The sequence below is a fragment of the Bos indicus x Bos taurus genome, chromosome 18 (assembly GCF_003369695.1).
Source record: "Bos indicus x Bos taurus breed Angus x Brahman F1 hybrid chromosome 18, Bos_hybrid_MaternalHap_v2.0, whole genome shotgun sequence".
NCBI lineage: Eukaryota > Metazoa > Chordata > Mammalia > Artiodactyla > Bovidae > Bos > Bos indicus x Bos taurus.
The window spans coordinates 10,669,661-10,685,946 of NC_040093.1; the positions used below are offsets into that span (position 1 = coordinate 10,669,661).

General features: G+C 56.3%; 1 protein-coding gene across 2 annotated transcripts; it reads right to left on the minus strand.

Moving 5' to 3' along the window:
• Positions 1-4,298: 4,298 nt before the first annotated feature.
• On the minus strand, positions 4,299-13,358 carry CYTH2 (cytohesin 2). 2 transcript variants are annotated; one of them, XM_027515264.1, is made up of 12 exons: positions 13,146-13,358; positions 12,163-12,310; positions 11,998-12,064; positions 10,853-10,971; positions 9,513-9,593; positions 8,923-9,035; positions 8,655-8,803; positions 7,977-8,088; positions 5,088-5,164; positions 4,912-4,983; positions 4,658-4,812; positions 4,299-4,566 (listed from the first exon to the last, which is right to left on the minus strand). In XM_027515264.1, the coding sequence occupies exons 1-12, from the start codon at positions 13,162-13,164 to the stop codon at positions 4,479-4,481; spliced, it is 1,200 nt and encodes a 399-aa protein (XP_027371065.1). In that variant the 5' UTR covers positions 13,165-13,358; the 3' UTR covers positions 4,299-4,478. The 2 variants fall into 2 exon arrangements, with proteins under 2 accessions (XP_027371065.1, XP_027371064.1); XM_027515263.1 differs by lacking the exon at positions 13,146-13,358 and adding an exon at positions 12,595-12,751.
• Positions 13,359-16,286: the final 2,928 nt, after the last annotated feature.

Genomic DNA, 16,286 nt, shown 5'->3' on the forward strand with positions numbered 1-16,286 from the left:
CGTGGGGCGTGTGTGTGTTTCAGGAGGCAAAGAGGGGAGGCTGTCTAGGAGATGCGTCCATTCTCACAGCCCCATTTGACAGATGGGAACACTGAGGTCAGGAAGGCAGAAACGCCTGTGTGGCAGTGAGACCCCAGGCTTCCCACTTCTCTGGATCTCAGCTCTGTGTCTGGTGTGGGCATCACTGACTTCTACCACTGTCTCAACTTACAGTTCAGGAGGTGATGAGGAGTCGGTGAGGGTTCGGGAATGGGGCAGAGCCAGGTTTCTGCAAGGTGGCCTGTGATGGTGGCCAGATGTCCCAGGGCCAATGCTGCTGAGGGAGGGGCTCAGAAGCGACCTGCCAGCACCCACACTGGATCGTGGCCACCTCCCACACACCACAGAACGGCACTGCCTGTCGCATCTACCTCCCTGCCCACGGTGACTGTGCCTCAGTTTACCTCTTTCTCCATGTGACCGCCTACCTCCCTGACATTCTTTTGCCTTCACCTTAATCAAAATTCTTCACTGAGATTTTGTTTTGTTCCTTTCCCTTCAGTTTCCCATTCCACCCAGCCCTAGTTTGGTCTTTATTTTCCCATCTCTCCATCTGTGTCTTTTTCTCAGCCTTTCTTCCCATCTGATTCTATTTCTGAGCTTCTCCCCATCTCTACCTTTTTTCTCCTTGTCTGTGTCTCCTTGTCACCTTCCTGTCTCTGTGATGTCTTTCTGCCATGGCTTTTTGTCTTGACTTTTTCTCAACTTGTCCTTGACTGATTCCATCTTTTCTCTTTTTTTCCTTTGACTGGGTTTGTCTTCTTCCTGTCTTTGCATCTAGGATCTCCTGGCTTCCACTTGTCTGCGCCCTTGCCCCCCTGCCCTGCACCTTGGTACCCGATTCATTTGTCTTTGTGGGATGTAGTTTGGAGGAGGGAAGAGTTGGGGGGGTCAGGAGACTCAGCTGGGATGCTGTGTGGACTCCTGGCTTAAGAATTAAGGTGATGAGAGCATTAGGGTCACATGTACGTTGTGGGGGGTGGAGAAAAGGTGAGTGAGAGGGTTAGGTTTTGCCTCTTTCCCCTGCTGCCGCTGCTGACACATTCAGTGTTTCTTGAACTGATATGCAGCACATCTGCCCAAGGTGGGCGCTGCATGGAGCCCAGCCAGGTTAGGCGCAATGAAAGCCCAGGCTCCTGGGTCTGAGGGAGGAGGAGGCTGGGATCCTGGACTCCAAGGTCTGAGGGTGAAAGGGTAGTATTAGTTCACTAGGGCTGCTGTAACCAATCCCACTGATTGGGTGGCTTCAACCACAGACATCATCTCACAGTTCTGGAGACTAGATATCCAAAATCAAGGTGTCGGCAGAGTTGGTTCCCTCTGATGGTGAGGGAGAATCTATTCCAGACCTTTCTTAGCTTCTGGTGGTTGTCTGGCAGTCTCTGGTGTTCCTCGACTTGCAGAACCATCCCCATCTCTGCCTTCATCGTCAGCTGGTGTTCCCTCCTTCTGTGGGTCTGAAATGGCCCTTTGTGTAAGGACATCAGTCAAACTGGGTTAGGGCCCACATGAATGACCTCATCTTAACTAATTATATCTGCAATGATCCTATTTTGAAATAAGATCACATTCTGAGGTACTGGGTGTTGGGACTTCAGTACCTGGATTTGTGGGGGACATGGTTCAATTTGTAATGAGAGGGTTGGGAGTATGGGGTCCTGGGAGAAGTGGAAGCTGGAAGCCAGAATTTCTCAGTTCTTGGGGAGAAGACTGATTAGCGGACAACTGAAGGACAATTTGGAGGTGATCTGACTGTTCCACAGGCATCTCCAGCTTAATTTGGCCAAACAGAACCATTGACTTCTCCCCTGTAAAGCCCTTCTTTGGCCGTCTCAGTAAATGACTTTGCTGCTCACCAGTTGCTCAACTGAGAATCCCAGAGTTGACCCAGCCCTCTCCAAGTCCTGCTGGCTCCTCTTCCAAAATGACTCTCATGGGTCCAGGTCTCTCCACCTCTAGTCACACCCTTTTATACTTGGATGACCACACAGCCTCCTAACTTACCCCCCTGCTACTGCTCCCGTTCACCTCCAAATTATTCTGCAGCAGCCAGAGACGACTCCTGCAACGTCAATCCAAGTACGTCACTCTCCTGCATCATACCCTTGGAGAGCTTCCCATTTTAAAGATACATTCAAAGTCCTAACACAGCTAGCTGTCCAGGCCCCAAATGATCGGCTCAGGCATCCCCTTCATTTCCCATCACCCCATCCCCACTGCATCACTACTGTACACGCAGTGAGCTGCTGTCACATCCCCACTGCATCACTACTGTACACGCAGTGAGCTGCTGTCACTTACTCCAACGTAATATACTTTTCCTGCCTCAGCACAAGCCATTCGCTATGCCTGGAAAGCTCTTCCGGGGCATCTCCACTGAGCCAGGTACTTCCGCACAGTAGGCACTCAGTACCTATGGGTTCATCCCATGTGTTCTGTGCGGAGTCATGTCTGACTCTTCACGACCCAATGGACTATATATAGCCTGCCAGGCTCCTCTGTTCCATGGAATTTTCCAGGGAAGGATACTGGAGTCGCTCAGTTGTGTCTAATTCTTTGAGCCCCTCTGGAGTGTAGCCCACCAGGCTCCTCTCTCCATGGAGTTTTTCCAGGAAAAAATACTGGAGTGGGTTGCTATTTCCTTCTCCTGGGGCTCTTCCAGACTCAGGGATAGAACCTGCATCTCCTGTCTCTCCTGCACTGCAGGCGGATTCTTTACCCACTGAGCCACCAGGAAGTCCGTGCAGTAGAGCGAAATAAGGGGAAGACTGTGGTGGGACTATTAATCCAGGGACCTCATTTCCCATGACTTTCTTGGGTCAAAGGTTCCATTTCCATGGAACCTTTCAGAGGAGTTGGGAATTCTATTTCATTTGGGAACTCCATTTCCCATCAGCCCCTGGGGTTGAAACGAGCAGGCCAGGTCTCCTTTCCCAGCATGCCTAAGTGCCTATGTAGTGGAGGAGGGGATGGGGGTCAGCCTAAGGGAAATTCCCAGACCTCTGGAATGGTTCTCCCAACAGTGGGGTGGCGAGCGCTTGACCGCCTGCTGGGAAGTGCAGTCCAGCAGCCTCACCTGAGCGCACCACCTCACACTGCTAACAGCCTTTAGGAGCTTTCTTGCCTGTGGAAGCCTTTGGCCAAGGGCGGGGCCAGATCTCCCTCACCTCACTGGCAGCATTGGGACACAGAGGACACAACAGGTGGGAATAACTGCAAGTCTGGCACATCTGGGGGCAACAGGCTTCCCTTCCAGCCTGGGCTTGGTCCTGGGCCTGTCTGGGGTTGTGGTTTCTTGTACTAAATCCCCCTCAGCTGCAGGTCTGGACATAGGAGAGACACATGAGCCTGTAGATACCCGTCTTGGGATCCGTGCGCTTCTGTTCTCTGGGGACACCCCAAGCTGGAAGGCAACAGGGGACAGACCTGGACCTGAGGCTCAGGGGTACCCAACCCTCCAAGGTTTCACCCTCAGAGGAAGTGGTCCTTACACTTAGGAGGTTGTCAGATTCCTGGGAAAGATGTTATAAAACTGCGGGTTCTCAGCGCTCTCTCTGCCTGGTGTTAAAATGACCTCCAAAGGATGATTGTCATGTGGTTGAGAAACCTAGTTCAAACCACCCAGATCCCTGCCGCCAGCCCCCAGCCCCACTCCACCTACACTGGGCACACCCAGCCCATTTCCGACAGCACTGGCCTCTGGCCCAGCACCCTGAGCAGGGCCTTCCACTCGCTGTACCCAACACTCCAGCCTTCATCCTTCCTTTTTCCAGATTTGTCCTTCCACACCCTCCCAGAGCAGTCCCCCTTCAAAGCTCTTCTGGCTCCTAGCTTTGTCCTCAAAGCATTAGCCCAAGCCCATCAGGTATGTGTTGCTCCTCCAAGACCACAAGCCCGTGTGAGCAAAGGTGGAACAAGTGTGTGTCTGGATGTCAAGTAACGTCTAGAATGAACGGTGCACCTTATCCGGGAAGCTCTGCATACCTGCACTCAGTGCCCTGCAGCTCTAACTGAAAGCTAATTCCAGCCAAGCTAAGCTCCTCCCTTTACTCCACCCTCGCAGGCTCCAGGTGAGGCCAGAACTGAGCCATCCTGGAGGCACACCCATGCTGCTACACGGTCAGCACTGTTTTCACACACATCATGAAAGCTACCAACAGATCAGCACTCTGGGCCCTGGTCACGGGTGGGGGTGCTGGGCCAGCCCTGCCAAGCACTTTAGCTCCGTGAACCCTGAGAAATAAGGTGGGTCTGCAGGCTGCAAGTGGTTAAATAATTAATAAGATTACCAACAGGGTGCTAATTACAAATAACGAGAGAGGAGCTAGAGGTGATGAGTTTTCCAAATGAGGAACCAGGATCCGAAGCCCCGAGGCCCAGGGGTCCGGCCACCCGGGCAGGGCAGCTCCGAAATAAATAATGGAGTGGGGGGCAAGGGGTCAGGGCTGCTCCTGCTTCTTCTTGACTGAAATCCGCTTCTTCCTTGCTGCCAGCATCTCATAGAATGGGTCCACGCTCACAGCGGCCCTGCGGAAGGAGCGGGGTTCCAGGGTGAGCACTGAGGAGCCTGGGCCCCTGGCCACCCTCCCTTCCCCCAGGACTCCGGACCCCTGCTCACTGGATGGACTTGATCCACTCGTCCTTCTCCTCCTGCGTGGGGGCCGAGATCCGGTACACCATGTGGTTCCCCTCAACCACCCGGCCGTCCGCCTCTGTTTTGCAGGCTTTGATGAGCTGCCCCTTGTTGTTGGGGATGTACAGCTCGAAGCAGTTCTGGGGAGACAAGGGAGAGGAAGGACGGCTAGAAGTGCCAGCCCTGGGGCCAGAGGAGCCCTCCACCGCCAGCAGGACAGGGTACAGGGAGGGTCTTACTGGTTTCCGGGGGTCGTCCACCTCGCGGATGCTCAGATTCTCCAGCGGGATGATTCCTCGGGGCTCCTTGTCCTGAGAGAACGAGTTTGACAGGATTCAGATTCCGAGTCTCCCCCGAGTACCAACCTTGGTCTTGGGAGCCCGCCCCGCCCCGCCCCGCCCGGCCCCGCCCTCACCGTAGTGTACTCAAAATAGTAGAGGCAGTTGTCGGTGAGGATGAACCAGCGCCGCTTCCACGTCTTCACCCGGCCCCCTGGAAGGGAAGGGGGGGAGGGGGCCTGGGCTCAACAGGGGGGCAGGGGGGCCTCTGAGACGGCGGGGAAGGGGGCAGAGACAGAGCGCAGGGAAGGTGGGGCTGTCAGGGCCTAGGACAAAGCGATGCGTGGGAGGACAGACAAGCAGGGACAGGCGAGGAGTCTGGGCCCAGCGAACCGGTCCACCCGCCAGTGTGGGGCTCTACGCTCTCTAAGCCTGTCTGTGGACCCGGGTCCGGGCCCCCAGTCCCTCTCCTGTGGGCCCCGAGGCCAGGGCAGTCCCCTCCCTTTGTGTCGTGTTGGGCAGCAAGGATGGGGCCGGCTGTGTACCTACCTCCTGGGGCAGACAGCGAGAAAGCAGGCAGGACCAGGCGAGGAGGAGGGAGGGCGCAAGAGTGGAGTGCCCCCAAGAGCCGCGGGCGGGGGCAGGGAGGGATGCGCAGCGGGTGGGACAGAGAGAGCCGGAAACAGCAGAGAGAAACACACAGAGAGGGAGGGAGGGAGAGAGAGGGAAGAAAACCAGTTACATCCACATGAGGGGGTAATGGCCAGACCCTGTCCCTCCGGGGAGGCCCAGGATGCTGAGTTGGCCATGAGCACCTCCCAGCGTCAGTGCCTGACTCCAACCCCACTCCCAGGATCTATCCCAGCCGGGCAGGCTCTCTGTTGCCACGGTGACGATGGGGCAGTCATCACCAAGAGGCAGAAGAGGAAACCCCCAGTCCGTGGGCCAAGGTGGCCGTGGGGACCCGTTAGCACCAGTAGGACCTATCTGTGTGACCTTAGGACAACCACTTGCCCTCTCTGGACCCCCATCTGGAGATCCACTCAGGCCCACACCTTCCTGCTGCAAAGTGACCTACTTCTGGGCTCCTTGTGGTCCCGGAAGAAGTCAACAGCAGCAGTAAACACTTTTATTAACCATCTTTTTCACTATAACCGCTACCAGTACCAGATTCCCTTTTGTATTTCACTGTTTAAGAGGTGCCTTTTACTAGTATCTTGTGCTGCGCTCTGGTCAAATCTGGGTCCAATGCCACCTCTGCCCTGTGGCTGCGGGACAGTGACCGAGCCTCAGTTTCCTCATCCAAGAAATGGGAGGGAGTCCTGCGGCTGCGGGGAGGTGGGGCCGAGCGCAGTTTGGAAGAGAACCAGTCTCTCAGGAAGCTGCCCTTCCGGTTTTCTCCCCGTCCACTCACTGCCAGGGGCATCATTGGACCTCCCATAAAGGATCTAAATTCCTCTGGGGTCCCCCAGGCCAGCCTGCCTCCCTTGGAGTTGCTGCAGGAACCCATCTGCCCCGGCAAGTTGGCTGAAAGGAGCGATCCACATTTCGTGTGCACCAGGGACCTGCCTCTGTGGCCTGAGAAGAGATTCCCCCTTCTAAGAACACAATTCCATGTGTACCCCTCTGCCACCCCACCAGAGAGTAGATACTGAGACTTGAAAGGAGGAAAGGCCTGCCTTGAGCCTGCACCCGGGCTGAAAGCTTCCTCTGGACCATACCCCTGTCTGGGCTGCTTCCACTGTAATTCCTCGCCAGATTCTATCTCCCTGGGGCAGCCACTCACCACTTTTCCATGAAAATGCCACTGCCAACCCTCCCTAGGCACCTACTATTTACCAGGCCCAGCTCTGAGCCAGCAGTTCTCAACCTGTGCCACACATTGGGAACCGCCTGGAGAGCTTTCAACATGACCAATGGCCTATCCTGCCCACAGAGACCCTGATTTCACGAGCCTGTGGCCTGGCCCCTGTGGTTTCCAGGTGAATCTCCCAGGCAGCCGGGGTGGAGAACCGCTCCAGCTCTCAGCCAGCTGCCCTTGCCGGACCTCTGCTAACTGAACCAGAGTCCGCTGGTGCCACGTGTTCCAAGGGGGACTGGCCCCTGTCCCACCCATCCCACCGTGGCCAGGGCTCCCCATTCTCCTAAGTCAGCCAGGGTGCTTCCTCTCCCCACGTACGTGCTAAATCACTTCAGTCTTGTCTGACTCTGTGATCCCATGGACTGCAGCCTGCCAGGTTCCTCTGTCCATGGGATTCTCCAGGCAAGAATACTGGAGTGGGTTGCCATGCCCTCCTCCAGGGAATCTTCCCGACTCAGGGATCAAACTCCCTGTCTCTAAAGTCTCCTGTGTTGGCAGGAGGGTTCTTTACCACTAGTGCCACCCAGGAAGCTCTTCCCCTCCCCACCAGGAACCAATCCGACCAGCTGAGAAGTGCATCTGGGCATTCCGGGACCCGTTTCTGCAGGCTCTTTACTGCCTACAGGAGACATCTGGGGAACGAAGACACTTCTAGAACAGCCACCATGCTACAGGGCTGAGCAGGAGGCCACAGGAGGTGGGGATAAAAATACAGGAGTCTCAGAGTGGGTCTGCCCCAGACTCCCCGAGAGTTCCTGCCAAGCAAGGTAAAAGGCCCAGTTCCTTGGGTTGTTTTGTTTGCTACAGCTGAGAGCAGCCTGAGTCATGAACACTCTCCCCGCAGGGCCTGTGCTCTTTGGTTCTCGGCTGTGTCCTCAGTCCCTACACCAGGGCCCGGCACGGGGGAGGGCTTTCATAAACTTGTGTGGGTGAACAGAAGGGGTGAGACAGCACCGATTCCAAGGCCAGCCCTGGGCTTGGACCCAGCACAAGAGACCTGATCTCGTTCTCAACCCCACTTTTCAGATGTGGCTACTGAGGTTCAGAGAGGTCGAATCATTGTCCTAAGGTCACACAGTGGCTACGTGCGAAAACAGAGTCTAGAACCTGGGCCTGCTAACTTCCCCCACTTGCAGAGGCAGCCAGCAGTCAGGAAGGGACGTACCCAGCTTAAGGAGCCAGCCCTCCCGGTCCGGGTTGAAAAAGGTGTGGGTCAGATCATTGCCGTCATCCTCGGGGATCTTGAAGGGCTCGTTTCGGATGCTGTCGTATAGATTCTGAGGGGTGAAGGCAGAGTCAGCACCTCGGGGCTCCTGGGATCCTCCCAGGCCTACTGCAGTGGGGAGGGGGCTCACTGGGAGCCAGTGAGACCACGGGTGGGATGGCCAAGGGAGGGAGGAGCCTGGGGAGAAAAGGGAAGTAGAAGGGGGAAGAGTGGAGGGAGCTCTGGCGAGGAGAGAGGGAGAAAAAAAAGATGCAGAGATGGAGACAGTGGAAGAGCTTCTAGATTCTGAGAGAGACAGACAGACACACAGACAGGGGGAAATGGGATAGACCAAGACCCTCAAAGAGTCAGAGGGCCAGGAACCTGGATTCAATCCTTGGTCGGGAACTAAGATCCCACATACTGCCTGGCGCAGCAGAAGAAAAAATAAAATGAAAAACAGAGAGACAAAGACAGGCAGCCAGAGAGAGAGAAAGAGAGAAGACTTGGGCAGGCTGGTGTGACCATGCAGTCCATGGGTGGCGAGGCAGTGATCCTGGGTGGCGGGGGGCTCAGGCACTGAGAGGAGAAAGAGGGATGGACCTGAGGGGGCCGGGGGGGGGGGGAGGGGGGCCTGACCCTGAGCAGCTCCTCAGGCAAGTCCCCGCCCTCGTTGATGCCCCGGTTCATGGCCACGAAGCGCTCCAGTCCCGGCTTGTCCCGGACGTTGGGGTTGTGGAGGCTGGTGTTCAGCATGATCACAGCGAAGGACAATACGTAGCACGTGTCTGCACCAGACAGTCATGGGGTGATGACTGGGGCATGCGAGCCTCCGGGACCCAGGAGCTCAAGTCCCCCCCACTCCCAGCTCCCTCCTTCCCCAGGACCCTAGGGCCTGGGCCCCTACCTGTGGACTGGAAAACCCCAGGGTTGCACAAGCAGTAGCGCTGGGCAAAGGCCTCCATCATGCGGTCGATCTTCTGGGCTTCTCCAGGGAGGCGGAAGCTCCAGAGGAACTGCCTGCGGCAGAGACGAGCCAAGGGTAGATGCCAGGACTGGCGGGGCCACCCCCCACCCACTCTCAGTGCCCATGGGAGGAACTGGCCAATGAGGGCGCCACACCTGTGGCCAACCTGACCACTGAGCGTCGGCCAGGAGACTCTAGATGATGTATATGGAAATGCCCTTTCTTTCTACCAAGGTTGCTGCATGGAACAGATGGTTGCTTGGGGCCTCTGCTGTCATGTGGGAGGAGGGTCTACCGTGAGCAGCACCCACCCTGTGGCGAACACAATCAAAAGCTGTCTTTCCCATTCCATTCAAGCGTCTGGATACGGCTATGCCTGAAGGAAGCTCTACTGTGGACTTTGGCAACACTCACGTGCAATCCATCCCCTAAGTTTTGGTTCTGTTTTTGCCTTCAGGAGGGGGTGATCATCACTGGTAAAGAAAGCCCTGACAGGTCCCTTCCTGCCCTTTCAATCCCATCCTTCTCACCTGAGGGCCTGCACCAGGTTGAGGTCAGTGAACTCATGCAGATCCACGAAGGCATGAAGCACTGCCAGATTCAGCTCTTCCCTGGGAGGACAGGGACAAGGTCACGGGCAGGAAGAGGCTTGGGGAGGTGGGGGTGGAGAGGAGGTGAAGTACTGGGGAGGCTGTGGCCCCTCTTCTGCACAGCAGCTACCTCTGTAGCCAAAGTTTCAGCCAAGCCCCCATCACAGGCCTGGCACGGGGGTAGGGACACTTGGAACGCTCCTGGGAAGACCATCTGCCTTAAGAACTCTGGTGTGGCTGAACTCTGTGCAGTTGGGAGAAACACAGCAAATGTGCTCTGCTGGTCATCTCTGATGAACTCCAGATTTCATGGATGCCCAGAGATGGCCTCCTATCCCCCAGAGACCCACGGAGAGTCCCGGGGCAGCCCAGATGCCCACAAAACCAGCCCCACAATGTCAGACAACCGGACTGTCCCTATGCACTCTAGATGTCCACAGGCGATCCCCAGAAAGCTAGAGATGACCCCCATGCTCCCAGAACCTCCAGTCCCCATGCCCCCCAGCTGCCCACAGATGGTCTCTGCACCACAGATATCCAGAAAGTTCCACACAACCCAGATGTCCACACAAACCCTAGGCATCTCACATGGTCCTCTGCACCTCAGACATTTCAGACGGTCTCCGCACGCCCCGGATGTGCACCAATGGTCCCCAGGTTTCCCAGACTTCACAGAAGGTCCCCATGCACCCTGGGAATCCAGATGGTCCCCACACACACCCGACATCCACAGGTCGTCTGCTTGTGTCCCAGAAGTCCATCAACTCCTAGGCACCCTAGACATCCACCGCTGGTCCTCATACACTCCTGATGTCTCATGCACCCTATGCTTGTAGGTGCATGTCCACAGACCCCGGACATCCACAAATGGCCCCCATGTTTCCAGATGTCCATGGGCCCCCCATGCTCCCCAGATATCCACTGATGATGACCCCTCCCACTTCCTGCATCACTGTCCACATCGCTCCCATGCACACCAGCTGTCTCCAATGGTTCTCACGCTCCCATACCACCCACAAATGTTCTCCACTGTCCTGACATAAACGGGTGGTGGTCCCCACATTGCCCAGATGTCCGCAAAGGTCCCATATCCTCCACATGCTCACAGATGATCCCCAGGTTCCTTAGAAGGTCCTCCACCCCAATCTCTGTGTCAGTCCATCTTGTCACAGTCCAGTTGCAAGGCTGATCTATCAGGGCCTCTCCTCAGCAAAAGCTGGGTGCAAGGGGCAGAGAGGAGATGCCCAGCAGGTGCTGGGTGCAGGGGGCGCGGTTCTCACCTCTCCCCCAGGTAGTCCCCAATGGCCGTCTTGTTCAGGCCCTCGCCCTTGTACAGGAAGCGGGCTATCTCCTCAGGTGTGTTCTGCAAAAGTTCGTTCTCCACCAGGAACTGGATCCCCTGGTGGGAAGGGCTGAGTCTCAGTGCTGGTGTGCTCAGAAAGACACCCCCAGAAACCTTAGCCTCCAAACCCACACCCATCCTCAACAGCAGGGCCTGAGTTTCACTTTCAGGCTCTTCCCAGGCCCCTAAACACTGCCTCTCCGGTGGCCTAGACTTTGCATCTACTGCTCCCTCTGCCTTTGCCTGGTTAATTCCAGTCCCCCTGGAGCAGGACCTGGCAAGGAACAGGAGCTCTATGAATGTCTGCTAAATGACTTTACAAACTACCATTGCTTCTGGCAAGAAGAATAAAGTGGGAAACTGTTAGAAGACATCACACGAGGAGCTGTGAGGGTCAAGACTCAGGCTGGAGGAGGGATTTCTCATGCTCTCTTGATGTCTTGAGGACCATGAACTGAGGACCCCTAACTTTGGATCCTGGTATCTGAGTCTAGGGGCTCCCTGAGGGCAAGGCAGCATCAAACCCTACACTGGGTCCTATGCATTCCCTGGCGGAGCAGCAGGCCAGAGGGAGGCCCGAGGAAATGGTGTAAAAAGAATGAATGAATGAACGAACGAACATCTTTTCTCCACCTGGTAAACACTAAGTCATCCTTCACCTGACCCAAATATCCTCCTGAGGGAAGCCCTCCTTGATGCCACCAGGCTCACTCCTCTGAGTGTCCACAGCCCAGTACCTCTCTTTCTCTCTGTCTTGGCACTTCTCTGTCCATATTCCCTACCAGACTCAATCAAGCTCCTCCTGGTGACTCAAGAGTGACAAGAGAAATGGGTTCTAAAATATGAGCAAAAAGGAGAGGAGGACCACTCAGGCAGGAGTTCCAGCATACACAAAGATCAGGAGGCTGAAGCACTTGGTTAGTGTTCAGGGAACAAATACTGCCAATATCTGGATCCAGGGATCAGGACCAACTCTGTCCTGTCTAAGGCAGACCTTTAACCACAACACTTCTGGAACCCGGAGATGCCAGAATCCTATCTGGATGTCAGCTTGGCCGACCCCAGCCCTGTGGCCCCAAGCACCTTTTTGGGGTCCATATTGAACTTCTTCCTGCCCATTGCCATCTTCCGGTTCCGTTGCAAGGTTTTGCTGCAGGGGCAGAGAGCAGAGGGTGGAAGGTCAATGCCTGGGTATCCCTGGCCCCCGCCTGGCCCCATGACCCCTAGGCTCCCTGCCCTAGCCCTCACCTGCCCTCATTGGCCTCCAGACCCTCCACCTCGCTCATGGCTTCGCTGAGCTCCTCCCGCAGGCGCTGGATCTCCACCAGCAGCTCCTGCTTCCGCCGTCGAATGTTCTCCAGCTCCATCCGCTCCTCCGGAGTCAGGTCCGGGGGTTCTGGGGGAGGGGATCAGGGGCGGGAGATCAGTTCTGGGGACTGGGAGCCTGGACTTCTGAAATCTGGTGAAGGACAGGGCTCCTAGGTTCATGGGGAGGATGAGGATAAGAGTCCCGCCTCCGGTGAGTGGAAGAAGGGGCTGGGGGGCCTAGATTCCTCAGTCCAGGGGAGGAAGGGCTGGGAATCTAGACTCTTAGTCCTTGGGAGAGAAGGGGGCTTGGAGCCTCTACTCTTAGGTTTACAGGGGAAAGGGGGCTGGAAGCTTGACACTGCGGTTCATTACTTGCAAGGGGCCTGAGGTCTTGGTTTTCTGCCTCCATTCTTGGCGAGGTAGCTTGGGACCTGGGTGCCCGGACTCCTGGGTCCATGGAAAGTAACCATGGCAGGGGAAGCTAATGACAGCTTGCGAGAGTGAAGGAAGGGGCGGGGCATCGAAGCCCCCCGCCCCGGCCCTAGCGGAATCTCTGTGGCCCCCACGATTTCTCCCCACCCCACCGTCCCCCGAAGCCCCCCTCCCCTCTCCCGGCAGGCACTGGGCTCGCCCGGCCCCTCCAGAGGGAATGGTTCCGCCTCAGCCCCGCCTCAGCCTCGCCTCCGCCGCTCCATCCCACCCCCTCCCGCTGCCACCGGAAACAGGCTCGGCCCAAACAATGGCCTGGAACGCCCGCTCTCCTGCCCTGCCGGAAGCCCGTCCCGCGCCCCACAAAAGCGAGGCGACTATAGGGCCGAACAAGCTTCTCAAGGCGCGTCGTGGAAGGGAGGTCGTTAGCGGCGGAACATTCAGACAGAAACGCTCCATCTGCTCCCAGCCGGCCCCGCCCCTCCCCGACTTACCATAGACACCGTCCTCCATGGCGGCTAGGAAGGCCCGCGGGGAGTCCGGGGCGGTCCCGCCGGTCGGGCCCGGATCCGCGTTGGCCCGCGGGCTCGGGTGAGCCCGCTCAAACGCCCCGGGAGCCACCGCCGCCTCCTCAGCGCCAGTCCTCAGCGCTGAAAAGACTCTCCCTTCGTCTCCCAACCGCCCCGCCAGTAGGGACCGCCCCTCGTTTTGACACCGCCCAATCCACGGCGTGCCCTCTCTTCTGCTCCGCCTCCGAAACCGAAGGATCGCCCTCCAGGGCCAATAGGCGCACTAGAAGCAGGCGTAGCAATGTCCAGCCCAAAGTAGACGGTCTATGGGGCCAATTGGAGTGAGAGCAGGGGCCGGGTCCCGCCTCCGAAACCAAAGGGTTCTTGGCAGGCTTGCCCTCCAATAAGAAGCCTCGAAAAGGAGTTGGATGGAGGCGGGATTAAGCAGACGCAGAGGGAGGACTACGCCTGCGCAAGGGCTCTGCGCAATAGGATACCAGGTCAACCGAGCCGGGCCTATAGCAATACGTTGCCAGGGGGCGGTACTTTGTTAGGCTTGTTGCTAGGGGGCGGGGCCACAGATCCCTGTTGTTTCCGTGAGCCACACCTCCTAGCTGGCCCGCCTGGCTTTTGACCGCAGTGGTTGCCAAGCAACCGGGAGCCGCTTTGGCTCACTTTCCTTTTGGACCCCTTTCTCAAATGTGCTGGCCTCTCCGATCTGCAGACCCTTTCCTTACCCTCCTCCTTTGACCTCCCTCATCCACCTCAGCCTTTTCAGAGTCAAGGAGTAGTGAAAAAAAAGACTTTCTCTTTCTTCCAAATGCTGCGCTTTTTGGTCTCTGTCGTGGAGAATGGGACTATAGAGGAAGGCCAAATCCAGTGAAAGGACAGGCTGCCTTCCTGCCTCTCGCAGCCTCTCAGTTTCCTCCCTCTCTCCCCCAAACTCCTCCCTTTATGTTAGCACCCTTTCCCCGCCCAGGACAATTCACCTTTCCTCAGCATCCTTCCACCTCTGATCCCTTCTCCCTTCTCCGAGTCCTTTCCCTCCTCTCTGACTGTCTCATTTCGCGTACCCCTCCTCTCATACTCTTGCTCTTTTTAAACTCCTCCCTCTTCTCCGACTCCTCTGGCATCTGAAGCCATTTCCCCTCCCCCGCCTCTCATTTCCATTCCTTGAAGACAAAACAGGTGCAGGGGCCTGGCTCGGAGGGAGAAACTGGGCACACTCCCACCACGGACAGGTCCCAAATTGGGTGTGAGGGTCGTGTCTGGGTCTCACTCATCGTCCCAGAGTTCGGCAGGCGGGGACAGATTCCAGGCCAGGACCTGGTTAAGCTGACAGATTAGGCACGGAGCCTCCTAATCCCCTCAATGACCTTTATGAGTGGCTCAGGCTCTGCCCTCCCTACCAGAAACGCAGGTTGTGCCAGCCCTGACCCCACTCGCTCCCCTTCCAAACAGAACCCTTTTCCTGTCCCTTCACCTCCAATTTAACACCCTTCTTCATGCTTGGGTTTCCATTGTCTCGCTGCCTACTCCAGCCACCCAGAGGTGGGGGAGCAGCCAGCTAATTAATCCCATCCGGTTATTATCTGGAGATTCTGCAGGATAAAGGGAGGTGGGGAAACAGGAAGAGGGGGAAGTGGGTTGATGCAGCACGGGGACAGGCTGATGGGCAATGACAGTGCCTGCCCTCAATCCTGGCACACAGGGGTGGGAACATGTCCTCCTTGGCACTGACTCCTTCTGCGACAGGCTTCCACCTGCTGGGCACTTAGGTAGATAGCAGCATGGGCAGAGGCCAGATTCAAGGACCCATATGTACCCCAGACAGGAGAAGGCAATGGCACCCCACTCCTGTACTCTTGCCTGGAAAATCCATGGACGGAGGAGCCTGGTGGGCTGCATGCAGTCCATGGGGTCGCTAAGAGTCGGACACGACTGAGCAACTTCACTTTCATTTTTCTCTTTCATGCATTGGAGAAGGAAATGGCAACCCACTCCAGTGTTCTTGCCTGGAGAATCCCAGGGACAGCGGAGCCTGATGGGCTGCCGTCTATGGGGTTGCACAGAGTCGGACACGACTGAAGCAACTTAGCAGCATGTACCCCAGAAGCATACTCCCAGACACACCATTGGGGTTCCCAATAATTTGACCTGGGGGACAAGCCTCCCTAAAGACATACATTCCCCTGACATTCAGAGGTAACTCCTCCTTCCCCTGCTCCTCCAAGCTGGGCCAGAAAGGAGGTGATTCTGGCCCTTAGCCACAACCCATATTCTCCCTTGCCTGCCCTGTCATGCAGGCATCCAAGTTCAGACCTAGCTTCTGAGAGTATCTGCTATCCCCGTTGCCCCCAGAAGGCCAGGCATTCCAGCATCTGGTGGGGGTGGTGGACTGGGTATCTCCAAGACCCCCATTCTACCCTCAGTGAAGAATAATGCTAGTGGAAAGGCCCTTGGACAACTTCAAGTTCCAATGCCGTTTTTACGGATGGGAAAACTGAGGTGAGGGCTTCCCTGTGGTGCTAGTGGTAAAGAACCCACCTGCCAGTGCAGGAGATGTGAGAGAAGGGGGTTCAATCCCTGGGTCAGGAAGATCCCCTGGAGGAGGGCATGCAACCTACTCCAGTATTCTTGGCTGGAGAATCCCATGGACAGAGGAGAGTGGAGGGCTACAGTCCATAGGGTCGCAAAGAGTCAGATAGTCCTTGCAGACTGAAGTGACTTGCACAGCACAGCACAAACTGAGGTGAGGAGAGAGGGGGTGATTTGCTCAAAGCCACACACTCAGTTGGGGCAGAGTTGGGATTCAGAGCAGAACTTTCTGGATCCTTATGAAGGACTCCATTCCACTTCCTCAAGCTCAGTTTCTAACCCTACTGTAGGAACCACAGGAAAAAAAATAGATAGATATCTTTATTCATATTATATATATATATAATACATATATGTATAACATCTTTAAGAAATAGAGACACATCACTAGATGGAAGATTCCAGAGCACTGTAGACTCAGCAGCCTTGGGCCTCTCCCTTCCCTTACCCAATATCCAGCCCTGTTACCCACAGGATCTCGTCTGGGCCCTCACCTTCTAGGTCAGCCCAGCAATGCTGCTGGTCAAG

Bases quoted from the DNA above. Each gene is read 5' to 3' on its own strand.
- CYTH2 (XM_027515263.1), bottom strand. From the start codon at position 12,679: ATGGACCCAGGAGTCCGGGCACCCAGGTCCCAAGCTACCTCGCCAAGA. The intron at 5,165-7,976 runs GTACGTCCCTTC...CTTCCCTTCCAG, and splicing joins GGGCTGGCTCCTTAAGCTGG to GGGGCCGGGTGAAGACGTGG. The intron at 4,984-5,087 runs GTGAGGGCGGGG...TCGTTCTCTCAG, and splicing joins ACTATTTTGAGTACACTACG to GACAAGGAGCCCCGAGGAAT.